Source organism: Phoca vitulina, unplaced genomic scaffold (genome assembly GCF_004348235.1).
Source record: "Phoca vitulina isolate PV1807 unplaced genomic scaffold, GSC_HSeal_1.0 scaffold13, whole genome shotgun sequence".
NCBI lineage: Eukaryota > Metazoa > Chordata > Mammalia > Carnivora > Phocidae > Phoca > Phoca vitulina.
This window is the reverse complement of record NW_022589716.1, coordinates 15,784,223-15,799,128: the sequence shown is the minus strand read 5'-3', so window position 1 is coordinate 15,799,128 and position 14,906 is coordinate 15,784,223. Positions and strand designations below refer to the sequence as shown.

Genomic DNA, 14,906 nt, shown 5'->3' with positions numbered 1-14,906 from the left:
AATTAAAAAATGGTTGAAGGACTTAAGTACTGTAAGTATTTGTCCGAAGAAGATATATAAATCGTTGACAAACATATGAAAAATTGCTCAATGGCATTAGTCATTAGGGAAATGCAAATCAAAACTACAAGGAGATACCACCACACTCACTAGGATGGCTATAATTTTTTTTAATAGAAAACAAGTGGGGGCACCTGGATGGCTCAGTTATTAGGCATCTGCCTTCAGCTCAGGTCATGATCTCAGGGTCCTGGGATCGAGCCCCACGTTGAGCTCCCTACTCCGCGGGAAGCCTGCTTCTCCTTCTCCCACTCCCCCTACTTGTGTTCCCTCTCCCGCTGTGTCTCTCCCTGTCAAATAAATAAATAAAATCTTTTTTAAAAAAAAGAAAAGAAAACAAGTGTTGGCAAGGGTGTGGAGAAATTGGAATCCTTGTACATTGTTAATGGGAATGCAAAACGGTTCACCCACTATGGAAGATAGTTTGGCAGTTCCTGAAATGTAAAACACAGAATTACCATATGAACCTGCAGTGCCACTCCTTGGTATATACCCAAAAGAATGGAAAACAGAAACATGTACATGCATGTTCATTGCAGTGTTATTCACAATAACCAAAATGTGGAAACAGCCCAAATGTTCATCAGCAGATAAATGGATAAACAAAACATGGTATGTATTATACACACAGAGAAAAAGTCACATATTGCATCATTCCATTTATATGAAATGTCCATAAATCCATAAAGAAAGAATGCAGATTTGTGGTTGCCAGGGACTGGGAGTTGGAGGAAATGGACAGAAACTGGCTAATGGATAAGGGATTTTGCTTTGGAATGATGGAAATGTTTTGGAACTACATAGAGGTGGTGGTTGCACAACATGGTGAGTGTACTATGTGCCAATGAATTGTTCACTTTAAAATGCTTAATTTTTACTGATATATTAATGTGAATTTCTCCTCAATAAAATATTAAAAAAAAAAGACTAAAGGCATGATTCATTTCAGGATAGCCAGGTGTTTGGTGTAGTTCAGGCTTATTTACCCCTTTAAATATCAAGACCTTTTATTATAAAAAACACATACTAAGACATGGTGGTTTTGTTTCCATTATAATGAAATAATTGACATAAGTATTTGTCTATTATTAATAATAAACACTTACATAGTACTTTCTATGTACCAGGCACTGTTCTTAGGCCCTTACAAACATTAACTTATTTAATCATCACAATAACCCTATAAGGTATTATTTTTTTAATCCATGATTTACAGGTAAGAGGACCAAGGGCACAGAGAGGTAAATTATCATGCCAAAGTCACACAGCTAATAAGTGATGTTTTTTTATTTATTTATTTTTATTATGTTCAATATAAGTGATGTTTTAATACATAAAGTGTTTTATGTATGTATTAAAATTGGTGACTTAATTTTTTTTTTAAGATTTATCTATTTGAGGGAGAGAGCACGCATGTGCGCGAAAGCAGGGGGAGGGGCAGAGGGAGAGAGAGAATGTCCAGCGAAATCCCTGCTGAGTACAGAGCCCAAAGCTGGACTTGATCTCATAACCCTCAGATTATGACCTGAGCCAAAATCGAGTTGGACACTTACCCAACTGAGCCACCCAGGCACCCCAATGACTTAATTTTTAAAGCTAGTTAAGATCTTCATCAGAGATATCCAACACCTACAAGAATGGTTCACTTTATGGTGGCATTATAGCCAAAGAAAGCCAAACAGGGTTACAAAGTCACTCAAACATTCGAATATACTAACTCATACTGGGAGCAAAGACAGCAAAAAAAACCCACCATCTGGTTGTGTTTCAATGCTACATGAGCAAATCTCAGTTTTCTCATAGCCTTCTCCTCCATGTACCATTTTGCCATTCTGAGCTGACCATTTCAGCCAACACTGCATTCTTTCAGATTTGTTAGCAAAAGCACCTTAAATTCAACTGTGTCATTTTCCAGTGTTAATCAAGCAGTCTTCATGTTTCCATACACATTCTCTTACAGAAGATAGAACTTGTCTGGAAGAACAATGCAGGTAGGGCTCGGTCCCTTAGTATCTGATTACCAGCTTGATTTGTTATTTGCCATCTGGGGAGAAAGATGTGATATCCAAATAAAATGTGTGTGGAGTACTTCTCAGGAGATAGCTGAGCAAAGAACAACCAAAGAAGAAAAGTGGAAGACTTAGCAGCTGCTTTTAATCTAGGTCAGCTGTTATTAAGGGGCCTTCAGCCATGACCATTTATTGAGCATCCCCTTTGAACCAGATGCTGTACTAAATATATTGTTGGGATTCTCTCCCTATTCTCTCCCACACTGGCAACCCTTTGGCAGAATTGTCTTCTTTCACTTCCTAGAATGCACCAGAGTCGTCCTGCCTTCAGAGGCTTCAAATACTCTGTTCCCTCCACCTGAATGATCCCTCCCATCCATTTCACCAGGACAACTTCTGCTTATCTTTTATGACTCAGTTTAAATGTCTCTTTACCAGAGGCGCCTGGGTGGCTCAGTTGGTTAAGAGACTGCCTTCGGCTCAGGTCATGATCCTGGAGTCCCAGTATCTGCTTCTCCCTCTGACCCTCCCTCTCTCTCATGCTCTCTCTCTCTCTCTCAAATGAATAAATGAAATCTTTTTAAAAATAAAAAGTAAGTAAATGTCTCTTTGTCAGAAAAGACTTTCCCTGATACCCTTAACCTCTTTCATTACACCTTGAACTTCTCCTTTGGAGCGCTTAATAAAATTATAATTGAATAGTTACTTATAATATAATCTGTTTCATATTCTTTATTAGGTGTAAGCTTCAAGAAGACCAGGACAGAGTCACTCTAGCTCACCACGAGATTCCCTGGCACACAGTAGAGGCTCAATAAGTATTTGCTGAATGATACAATGAGTAAATGAATGAATGAAGGCAGACCGTGCCCTCTATGTACTCACAGTTTAGCACTATTTATTTTTTATGTAGGATCCATGCTGTATTCAGAATTCTTTTTTTTTTTTAAGATTTTATTTATTTATTTGAGAGAGAGTGAGTGAGAGACAGAGAGAGCTGGAGCAGGGGTGGAGGGGCAGAGGGAGAGGGAGAAGCAGACTCCCTGCTGAGCAGGGAGCTCAACACAGGGCTGGATCCCAGGACCCCAGGATCATGACCTGAGCTGAAGACAGACGCTTAACCAACTTAGCACCCAGGTGCTCTAGAAATTCTTATTTTTTGATTAAGCCATGAATGGTAAAAAATAAAATAAAGTGGCCCAGTAATTGGATATGGAGAAGGGAGTATTTATTGGTGAGGTGGGTGGTGGGGAGCTGAGTTAACTTCCACTTCGGTTTATCAAAACATCCAACTACCAGGTAATAAAGCTCTTTCATAGTTTGGTTTCACAAAAATGAGACTAAAGATCCTCTCTATGTATTCCTCCACAAAGTTTGAGAGTGAGTAGTTGCTAAATGGGCTTAATAATTCATCTTTATTTTAAAAATAATAAACTGATCTTTTTTTCTTTGATTCCTCCATTTATTGCAGGTTTTATACTGTTCAGTCTCCCTTGATGAATAATCCAATGAGTAGTGAGACAGTTGTGGGTGCAAAGGAAGAGTAGATGTATAGAAAGGAAAAGTGTCACAGAAGGGATTTATCCTTTTACTGTGAAATCTGATCTGCATGTCAACCACGATCCTGTTAAATTCAGATTGGAGTTTTGTCATAGTCTCTGCCTTGGATTTGGGGTTACCAGGGATTTTCAGCTATTTCTTGTTAGATGGAAACTCAGGTTTTGTTTTGTATACATTTCAAACTTTATATGGCACTGTACCCTGGTTGCTGTACCACACAATCCCTATAAGCTAAAGTTTCCACGACTTGTTTTTATGTGATTGAGAATACAGCATTTTCTTTCAGGGCCTTATAGCCTACAGAATTCTCTGCCTCTTTTATTATAAAATCTTAGTTTATCAATATTGGCATTGAAGTGTAAATTATCTTTTTCTACCTCAGAAGAGTTTGAAATGATATGTCAAGTATATATCTGGAGTTAGTTTACTTATTTTTCCAAATGTTTTCTATTTTGAGAGTTTATCTACTCAACTACTTTATATTGATTTTCTAAATGTCGATGACAAATAAGAAATGAACAAACAAAGAACACCTGAAAACTAAGATTTGTAAATCTACTGCATTTTTAATGACTGGAGCATTAGGACACTTAGAAACCATTACATTGCTGATGAGTATTTAAGTTTTTAGTTAAATGATTCATTTCCTTTTCAAGATTAGGACATTAGGGTCTAATTAGGAAACTGCCATGACTTGGGTGCGTATAAACCTAACATCATTTGCCTTTATAAATGTGGTTAGAGTTTATACTTACATAGGATGTTTTTTGAGGGATGATTGGTTGAATTTTTGTTACTACTCATATTCACATATACACACACACAAATTTTTTCCACTAGATTCTAAAATTAGAAATTTTACCTGGGTGGCTCAGTCGTTAGGCATCTGCCTTCGGCTCAGGTCATGATCCCAGGGTCCTGGGATTGAGCCCCGCATGGGGCTCCCTGCTCCGCAGGAAACTTGCTTCTCCCTCTCCCACTCTCCCTACTTGTGTTCCCTCTCTCGCTGTGTCTCTCTCTGCCAAATAAATAAATAAAATCTTTAAAAAAAAAAAAAAGAAATTTTACTTATAAAAATTAAAAACACAGACATTTTTATGTAGAAGAAAATAAAACCTACACTTAAGCTAACCATCAAAAGTTATTTTACACTTCAATATATTTCATTTTAGTCTTTTTGCCATGCACACATTTTATTCATTGATTTTCTACAGTAGAGTTAGAGTTTTATATATATTACTTTCACTTAACTTCCTATCATGAGTCTTTCCCACATCATTAAGCCATCTTCATAAATAGAATTTCTTGTGGCTCTTTACTGGTAATTCAAGTTGTTTATTTTTCAAAAATTATAAATACCTATTTACATAGATCTTTCATCTGAGTTTCTGATTTTTTTTTTTTTTTGCTTTAGAAAAGACTCAGGGACACCTGGGTGGTGCAGTCAGTTAAGCAGCCAACTCTTGGTTTCAGCTCAGGTCATGATCTCTGGGTCATCAGATCAAGCCTTGAGTCCCATTTGGGGCTCCACGCTCATAGCAGAGTCTGCTTAAGACTATCCTTGTCCCTCCGCCCCTCCCCACCTGGCAAGCATGTGCACGCACGCTCCTCTCTCTCTAATAAAAAAAAGAGAGAGAGAAAAGATTCGTAAAGTGAAATTATGGAGTAAAATGGCATGTACATTTTTAAGGCTTTTGATACATTTAGGAGAATTGCTTTTTGGAATACTAATACCGATTTAATTCCTGCTTACTACATATGACAAGGCTTAATATGTTTGCCATAAGAGAGATCATACAAATAAATAAGAACATAATGTTCTAATACCAAAATGGGTTAAGAACATGAACACAAAATTTACTAAACTGGAAATTTGTATATCCATGTAAATATATATGAATGATATCAAATTTCATTAGGAATACAAATTACAATAATAAAAATACTATTTTAATTATAATAAACCTTTCTTTGAAAATATTCAAAGGTAAGATGTTAACATTAGGGGAAGCTGAGTAAAAGGTATTAAGAACTCTACTATTTTTGTAACTTTTCTGTAGATCTAAAATTATTTCAAAATAAGCTAAAAATTTACTCATATAGTGGCTCTAGGTGCTTATTCAACTATGTCTTTGTATCATTGATCTCTTACAAATGAGCCACTGTACTCCCAGAAATCTGCATCAGAGCACACCTAACTAGCTCTTTTCTTGAGTCACCTTCTAGTATTGAAAAATAAGTATAAAATCTATCCAATGAATGCTCTCATTTATTGTACAAGTCTCTGAACCTGCTCTATATGTTATACACTTTATCTCATTTAATCTTTCCTACAGTCCTACAAAGTAAGCAGTAAAATTACAGTGCTCATTTTACAGATGAGAAAGCTGAGGCCATAAGTTTGAGTAACTCATTCAGAGTCATTCTAAAATGCTTTACTTTAATCGGTTTCATTTATAAGATATGTCCATTTGGCAAAAATGACTTATATTTGGGGAATGAATGTTTGTCTTTATTTTCAGCTGGATATGGTGTTCCCTTTCCAACAGATGAACCTACAGACATTATTCCACGAAGCTGCCAACTAACGACAGATGTTCCACAAGTCACACAGCTGCTAAACATGACTAAACTCCGCCAAACTGAAATAAAATTTGGAGGTCATCCTCTAAGTTCAGCAGAATCAGGTATGCACCAGGCACCTAAATTATAAGCATATTTATTTGAAAGACCAAAAAAAGGGTTTAAAAAAAAAAACCCACACCACAATGATACTTTATAGCTTGAAGTTAAATATTAAGTCACTCTAATATCGACTCATGTCTGTGATAAATCATTTTAAATTTCTCTTTAGCAGCTAAAATATTTTCTGGGTTTTTACATACCAAATCAAAACATCCTTGATTAGTCCTCTCCTTTTCCTGCACTCTTCCAGGCCCAGCCAGTTATACTTCCGAAACATCTCTCAAATCTGTCTGCTCCTCTATCCTTTTGTTGCTTTCATTGATCGGGTTCCCACCATCGCTCACCTTAGCCTCCCGGTTAATCTACCCATTGCTGTCAGAATTATCTTTCTGATAATAGAAATAGAAATGTGATCATGTCTCTCTTCGATTAAAGACCTTTAATGCCTTTCCCACTATCTTAGAAGACAAAATGAAAAAACCCTTGGGAATTCACACAAAACCAGCCTCCCCTATCCCAACCTACTCCAGAGTTTCATCTCTCATTCCCCATGTGCAATTTTTTGACCATGCTGTGGGCTTTCACACGTTCATGTTTGGGGATTGCTGTTTCTTGGTCTAAAACAGCTTCCTTGCCTTTCTGCCTGTAAACACTCCCAATTCACTTTTCTAGATCCAACTCAAATGCTACCTCTTCTGTACGGTGTTTCCTAATTCTGACAAGCACTGTTCCCTTCTTTCCCTCTTTTTTCCTTTCTTTTCTTTTTTTTTTACAATACTTTTTAATATGTCTGCATTTCCCAATAAAGTGTGACTTCCTCCAAAAGTAACACTGTACCTCATTCTTCTATATCCCTAGCATCTAACACGGTGTTTACCACAGTGTTTGCAGGCCAGGGCCTGCAAATTCAAATTACTATGGAGGCCAGTCAGATAACATAATGAATAAAGTGGGCTGGATGCCTGGATATTTGACACATAGAAACATTTTTTACTCAACAGTGAGCCTTATTGGGAGTGGAGGGGGTCATTAGGGGAAAGGAATCAGGTAGGGCTTCAAAGAATTTTCTCTACTGTTAAAGCAGTAACATTAACAACTATGCAAATGATAGAATAAATGATAGTTAGTACTCAGTCCCTGTGAGGGAGCAATAGGGAGTGATGAGGACTGTAGCAAACTACAAGTTCATTCTCCATCTAGAAGGGATACTGCAATTCCATTCTAGCCAAGTGTTGCCTTGCAAGAATTCATGCAGTCTCACCAGATCTTCCCTTTTTTTGTTTTCAAGAGGAGCTAGGTAGTTCAATGTTTATGATGAATCTTCCAATTCTAAAATATTGTCTAAAGTCTAAAATTTTTTGAAAACATTTTATAAGCCTAACAAACCATGTCAGGGCTACCAGTTTTGTACCTCTGTAATAGATACCCATAACTCTTGACCAAATGAATGAATAGTATGTACAAATTAAGAAACCTAATATTATTTAGATGAGTGAGTCTCAACTTCCTGTTTGTTAGAATCACCTGGGACATTTTATAAATAATTTATGTAAAAAAAAATTTTTTTCCTAATGCCTATGCTTCATCTCGAGATTCTGATTTAATTGGCCCTGGATGGATATTTTTTAAATGCCTTCAGTGATTCTAATGTGCACCAGGGTTGAGAACCACTGGATCACTTACCCAAACAAAAGTCCTGTGGCTTGGATGACACTCAAAAACACAGAAGTAATCCCAAGGAAGGTAAAATGATGGTCGTAATAACGCACTTATGGAGGAAGAAATAGGTCTTGAAAGTATTCAGTAAATACTTGTGTATGTTTTTATTATAAATAAATATAGGAGTTATGGAAGTGTAAGGTGGTGCAGAAGACTGAGCAAAGACAAGGAGACAGCAAAATGCATGGATGAGTTTTCTGAGGGATTAGTAAGAGGAATGGCCTAGTGGGCAGAATGGCTGGGTCAGAAGAATACAAGAAGAGTGCCTCCTGCTCCTAAAGTAGAGACACAACAAAGCCTTTCTTAGGAAGATAAATTTGACATCAGGAGTCAAGATGAATTTTTAAATCAAGTGAGACCAGAGATTAAGAAGTACAACTCAGATGTCTTTGCAGCCATCTGGGCATAAAACGTCAGTGGCTCCATGGTAAGTGATGAGCCTAAGAGATGCTGCAGGGGAAACACAGGCAGGACTTGTTGATTCTCAGATAACAGATGGGGAAGAGAGTAGGGTCAAAGTTTGAGAGAGGTCAAAGTAGAAGCTGGAGAAAAGAGAGAGCTATGAGAAAATGAGTGAGTTATAGAAATGAACTGTTTTACTCTATGCTGTATTTATTCTTGGTGTATTTTTTATGATTTTATTTATTTGAGAGAGAGCACACGTGAGTGAGCAGGGGGAGGGGCAGAGGGAGAGAATCTTAAGCAGACTCCCCACTGAGGTTGGGGTCCGAGGCAGGGCTGAATCTCATGACCCTGAGATCACAACGTGAGCCAAAACCAAGAGTCAGAAGCTTAACCCACGGAGCCACCTAGGTGCCCTTCTTGGTGTATTTTTTTATGTCAATCCTCATCAGCATTACATGTCCTAAATTGTATATTCCTGGAGAATTGGGACCTATTTTGTAACTTCTTCAGTATAAACCCAGGCAGGGGACTATGTGTAAGTAGACACTATAATTCTAAACTCTCGATTATGAAATTTCCAAACTTCCAGAAAAGTAGAGAGAAGACATAAAAACCCCCATGTCCCCATCACCTATTTCCACAATTGCCAACTTTAGGCAGGACGTTTTGGTTGCACAGGGCATAGGTAGCAAGAATTTGTATATTTATTATATACACTCTCTTTAGGGAGAGAGAATATATATAACCCGTGTTCGTTAAAGAACCTTTAGAAAATATATAGAAGGATGAAAAAGATCTTACTCCCCAGACAGCCATCGTAAACACCTCAGGTCACAAATCAATCTCAATGGAAGATTCACCACAGAATGAAAGGAGCAAGGATGTTTTTGATAACCAAACACTCGATCTATATCTAATAGTCTGTGAATGCTTTCAGTAACAGAAATGACTAAGCTGTAAACCCTATCAGATAACTCAGAACAATTGTGAATGCTCTTTTCTTCTTTTATCTCTCTAGCTTAATGTTTTAAGAATTAATTATGTCTTTAAATGAAAATGCAATTCTATATCCAGATATTTTAAGTGTCTTTTTTTAATTTAAAGTTCAAGGACATGTATGATGCTTGAGATTAAAGAGGAATTTGAATAAATATTAATTGCATCATTAACTCAATATTATAATTAAACAGAAACTGTTCATAGGCCATATTTGATCTCAACTTTTAGAAGAGGATATTAGTATGTATTTTGCAAATTCCATAAATGAGATTTCAATACAAAATGATAGTCAACTTGAGTCACATATACAGAAAATTAATAATCAGGGGTGCCTGGGTGGTTCAGTCAGTTACGCATCTGACTCTTGATTTCAGCTCAGGTCTTGATTTCAGGTTCATGAGTTCAAGCCCTGTGCTGGGCTCCACACTGGGCATGGAGCCTACTACAAAAGAAAGAAAAGAAAGAAGAAAAAGGAAGGAAGGAAGGAAGGAAGGAAAGAAAGAAAGAAAGAAAGAAAGAAGAAAGAAAGAGAAAGAAAGAAAGAAAGAAAAGAAAAGAAAAGAAAGAAGGAAAGAAAGAAAAAGAAAGAAAGAAAGAGGGAGGAAGGAAGGAAGGAGAGAGAAAGAAAGAAGGAAGGAAGGAAGGAAGGAAATTAATAATCATCACCTAAGAGCATATTGCTTCTGCCCTGTGAATCCCAATTATATTTCTATTCCTTTATAACCATAAGGTTTCTCTTAAAGAAAAGCTCATTGGACATGGATGGCAGCTAAGATTACATGAACATACAGCAGTCCTCCCTTACCTGAGGTTTCAGTTACCTGCGGTCAAGTGTGGTTCAGAAGCAGATGATCCTCCTTCTGATGTAGCATCAGAAAGTCAACAGTAGCCTAACACTAGGTCACACACTGACATCATCCACCTCACGTCATCTTGTCACATAGAAATTTTATCATCTCGCATCATCACAAGAACAGTGAGTACAGCACAATAAGATATTTTAGAGAACACATTCACATAACTTTTATTACAGTATATTGTTGTAATTGTTCTATTTTATTATTAGTTGTTGTGAATCTCTTACTGTGCCTAATTTATAAATTAAACTTTATCAGAAGTATGTATGTATAGGAAAAAGTGGAATATGTATGGTTTGGTACTATCCAGTTTCAGGCATCCGTTGGGGGTCTGGGAACATATCCCCCAGAGATGGGAGGGGGCTGCTGTACATTGAACTTTGTGGTTCTCCTTCTACAAATACATTTCCATTGCTATTTTTGTCATTTGTGGGCTTTGACACTTACTATAAATATATATAATAATAATGAGATATTTTATTTGAAAGGTGTAGCTAATGAATAATGCCCAAGGGCAGACTTTCTAATATTGGAAAAGCCAGGAGATATTTCTTCATTTCAACTATTTGTTTTTGTGTCTGTCTGAAAAATGGACTCCCCATGATGAGATTTTTGAATTGCATGAGAAAATGACTGTGCTCTTATAACTAACTGTACAGTATCCATGTACATTGTGGTGCTTTATTATAAATGCACACACTGAGATCCTAGTGAAGCTGCCACAGAAATAAATCGTGGCTTCCGATGGATGCTTTCTAGTATGTTCACTCGAGCAAAAAAAGGAGACCTTAAAACTTCCATTTTAGAGTGCATTTTGTTGAATGGCATGTAACTTGATCGAGAGCATTTAATGAAATTAATAAGATAATTGTGTTTCCAAAAAGCCAGTGTTACCACACTTCTACACTGTTCACCTTGTCAGTTCCCAGTGCACGTTAGCTAATGACTATTACTCTGCAGAGAACTGGGGGGGTCTCTGATTATCTTATTTTCATTAATGGAACCCCAGTTTAATTGAACCAGAGATTCAGGTCTGGTCATTGAAGTTGAGCATTCGGCTACTAATGGCAAGACGCAATGGTCCACTAAGCACAAACCAAAACTAGTGATTAGCCTAAAAATTAGGAGGCAGTTTTCCCAAGTGCCCTCTTTTCCACAGCAGCAGTCTTATTGGGCTTCTACTCCTATCTGAATAAGAAAAGACTGGCATCCCTATCTCCTAGCACAATTGCAAATAGGTAGGTTAATGCATTTAGCAAAACCATGAAATAATCATCCAACTACAGTTGGCACTGGTGAGATCTTATTAGAATTTCTTTGGGTTTCACATTATGAAAGCAAAATTCAAATCAAGTAACAAAATGCACTGTAAAGGAGAACCTAAAAGAAAAAGGATTTAGATTATGACTTCAGGAAAAAAAACATTTTTCTCCTTTTTTTTTAGAGAGAGAGTGTGTGCAAGCTGGGGGGTGGGGGCACAGAGGGAGAGAATCTCAAGCAGGCTCCTTGCTCAGCACGGAGCCGGATGTGGGGCTCGATCTCACAACCCTGAGATCATGACCTGAGCTGAAATTAAAAGTTGGACACTTAACTGACAAGCTACCAAGGCACCTCAACAAAACACTTTTCTAAACTCACACTTTCAGCTAAGCTTTGTCTTAAGATTGTTGGTTTACATGAGAAACGATGGACTCTGAAAAACAAACTGAGGGTTCTAGAGGGGAGGGGGGTGGGAGGATGGGTTAGCCTGGTAATGGGTATTAAAGAGGGCACGTTCTGCATGGAGCACTGGGTGTTATGCACAAACAATGAATCATGGAACACTACATCGAAAACTAATGATGTAATGTATGGTGATTAACATAACAATAAAAAATTTTTTATAAAAAGATTGTTGGTTTAAAGAGATGCCACAATTTCTGGGTCCAGTGTCTGATAATAAGTCAGAGTGAACTCAACTGTCTCTTACGTTTGAATTATATAACCTCTTTCCCCATCTTTACTAAAACTAAGGCATACCTTGTCACATTCCTTTATTTAAAAAATTTTTTTAATGTGAAAGGAATTTAGTGTGGATATTGATCAGTATCTGTGAAATTTGTTACAGCAAAGATATCACAAATCATATATAGAATGAATTTCAATTTTTCTGTGATATTTCCACCAAATATTGAAGAAACTTTGATATATAAATATTAATATAATAGTAAATGTGAAAACCACACCTAATCCGTTGCATAGTTGTGCTGCTTTTACAGGACTGACTCATTCCAACCTTTACATTTCTCCTTTAGATGTCTATTACAGTATGGCTTATAATGACAAAACTGGAGACAAATTACTTGTGCATAGTAGGGAGTTGATTAAATACCCACAAATAAGATATTATGGATGCAGCTACAACAGACCTGATCTGCTTGTGATGGTCTGGAAAGGTCTCAGAGCTGTGTGTCTCCATCAGTGACACATGGAAAGCTAGAATGTTGTCTCTGTATGAGCCCACTGACATAGTAAATAAACAAGATAGTTACCTAGGGACGCTGGTATAGGTGTACATTTTTTTTATATTTATATATTTTATTTGTATTTTATAATATATGTTTATATATTTATAATATACATTTGTATTTTTTTAATTTTATTTTATTATGTTATGTTAATCACCATACATTACATCATTAGTTTTTGATGTAGTGTTCCATGATTCATTGTTTGCATATAACACCCAGTACTCCATTCAATACGTGCCCTCTTTAATACCCACCACCAGACTAACCCATCCCCCCACCCCCCTCACCTCTAGAACGCTCAGTTTGTTTCTCAGAGTCCATAGTCTCTCATGGTTCATCTCCCCCTCCAACTTCCCCCCTCTTCATTTTTCCCTTCCTACTATCTTCTTTTTTTTTTTTTAACACATAATGTATTATTTGTTTCAGAGGTACAGGTCTGTGATTCAACAATCTTAACAATTCACGGTGCTCACCATAGCACATACCCTCCCCAATGTCTATCACCCAGCCACCCCATCCCTCCCACCCCCCACCACTCCAGCAACCCTCAGTTTGTTTCCTGAGATTAAGAATTCCTCATATCAGTGAGATCATATGATACATGTCTTTCTCTGATTGACTTATTTCGCTTAACATAATACCCTCTAGTTCCATCCACGTCGTTGCAAATGGCAAGATTTCTTTTTTTTGATGGCTGCATAATATTCCATTGTGTATATATATATATATATATATATATACCACATCTTCTTTATCCATTCATCTGTCGATGGACATCTTGGCTCTTTCCATAGTTTGGCTATTATGGACATTGCTGCTATAAACATTGGGGTGCACGTACCCCTTTGGATCACTACATTTGTATCTTTGGGGTACATTTTTTAAGGAAACACACGAAAATTAATAAACTTTAGGAACACGGACTAGTAGAAGTAGGGTCAGGAAAATAAGACTTATTCCTCATATCTTCCTCTGTTAGAGAATTGTAACTTTCTAAATACGTTCATGATTTGTGGTGTCAATAGACATATATTATGTTAGAGCAACTATGAGAAATGTTTAGTTTCTTCTGTATACCTTTCTGTCTTTTGAAAAGCCCAGAGAATTGCTATAAAATTAAAATATATTTCTTTACTTAATGTCAGTATTCTCATTTAAAATATATAATGGGAAGGAAATCCAAAATTAATGACAAAAGAAAATCTTTTAAGTATATAGTTGCATATTAAACATGTTTATTTATGATATAATAAGGGAATATCTATGACAATCTATACCGTATTAGTATCAATTATGCGCACATACATTTTTACAAATAGTTCACATAGTGATGAACATGGGGCTATAATCATCCAATAACCCCCAGACTCTCTCTGTAACATCACCTGGCTTTTATTTCCATCACAGCTCTTATCCTTACCTGATACGTTCTTTTTACTTAATTGTTTGCTTATTGCTGTCTCCCCAAGGGGAATGTGAGCTTCAAAACTGCAGGGGTCCTATTTATTGCTGTATCCTTAGCACCTAGCTCAACACTTACCAGGAACTCAATAGATATTTGTTAATTAAGTGATCAAGTGAGTGAATGAAATGCTAGCCATATAATTTGAGCAGGTGAGTATATTAAGCAGCAAATCATCATCAGCATCACCACTAATGTTTAGTGACTTTTTGCTGTATCCTTTACACAGTGTCAGGTTTCTCCAGAGAAACAGAACACACACATATATACAATTTACATATAATATAGGCCTTGATAGATAATTTCCATCATTTGGTTTTAGAATATATATAGAGAGAGAGGGAGAGAGAGAGAGAGAGAGAGACCTATCATAAGGAATTGGGTCATGCAGTTATGGAAACTGAGAAGTCCCAGGACCTGCAGTGGTCAAGTTGGAGGCCCAGAAGAGCCAATGGTGCAGTTCCTGTCCAAATCCAGGAGAGCCAATAGTGAAAGCACCAGTCTGAGGACGGCTAAAGACCAATGTCCTACCTTAAGGGGTCAGACAGAGGGATCAAAGTCTCCCTTCCTCCACCTTTTTGTTCTATTCAGGCCCTCCTTGGATTGGGTGATGAGATCCACCTACCTTGGGGTGGAATTT

At 37.0% G+C, this 14,906-nt stretch overlaps 1 protein-coding gene across 11 annotated transcripts in view; it reads left to right on the top strand.

Moving 5' to 3' along the window:
* The window catches only part of CFAP20DC (CFAP20 domain containing), a 255,001-nt gene that overhangs the window by 127,270 nt on the left and 112,825 nt on the right, over positions 1 to 14,906 (top strand). For 9 of the 11 annotated variants that reach the window (XM_032411643.1, XM_032411646.1, XM_032411644.1 and 6 more), the window contains one exon: positions 6,152 to 6,316. In XM_032411643.1, the coding sequence (XP_032267534.1) occupies positions 6,152 to 6,316 (165 nt within the window). The remainder of the gene's footprint in view (positions 1 to 6,151; positions 6,317 to 14,906) is intronic. The other 2 variants (XM_032411639.1, XM_032411648.1) reach the window with 1 other exon arrangement.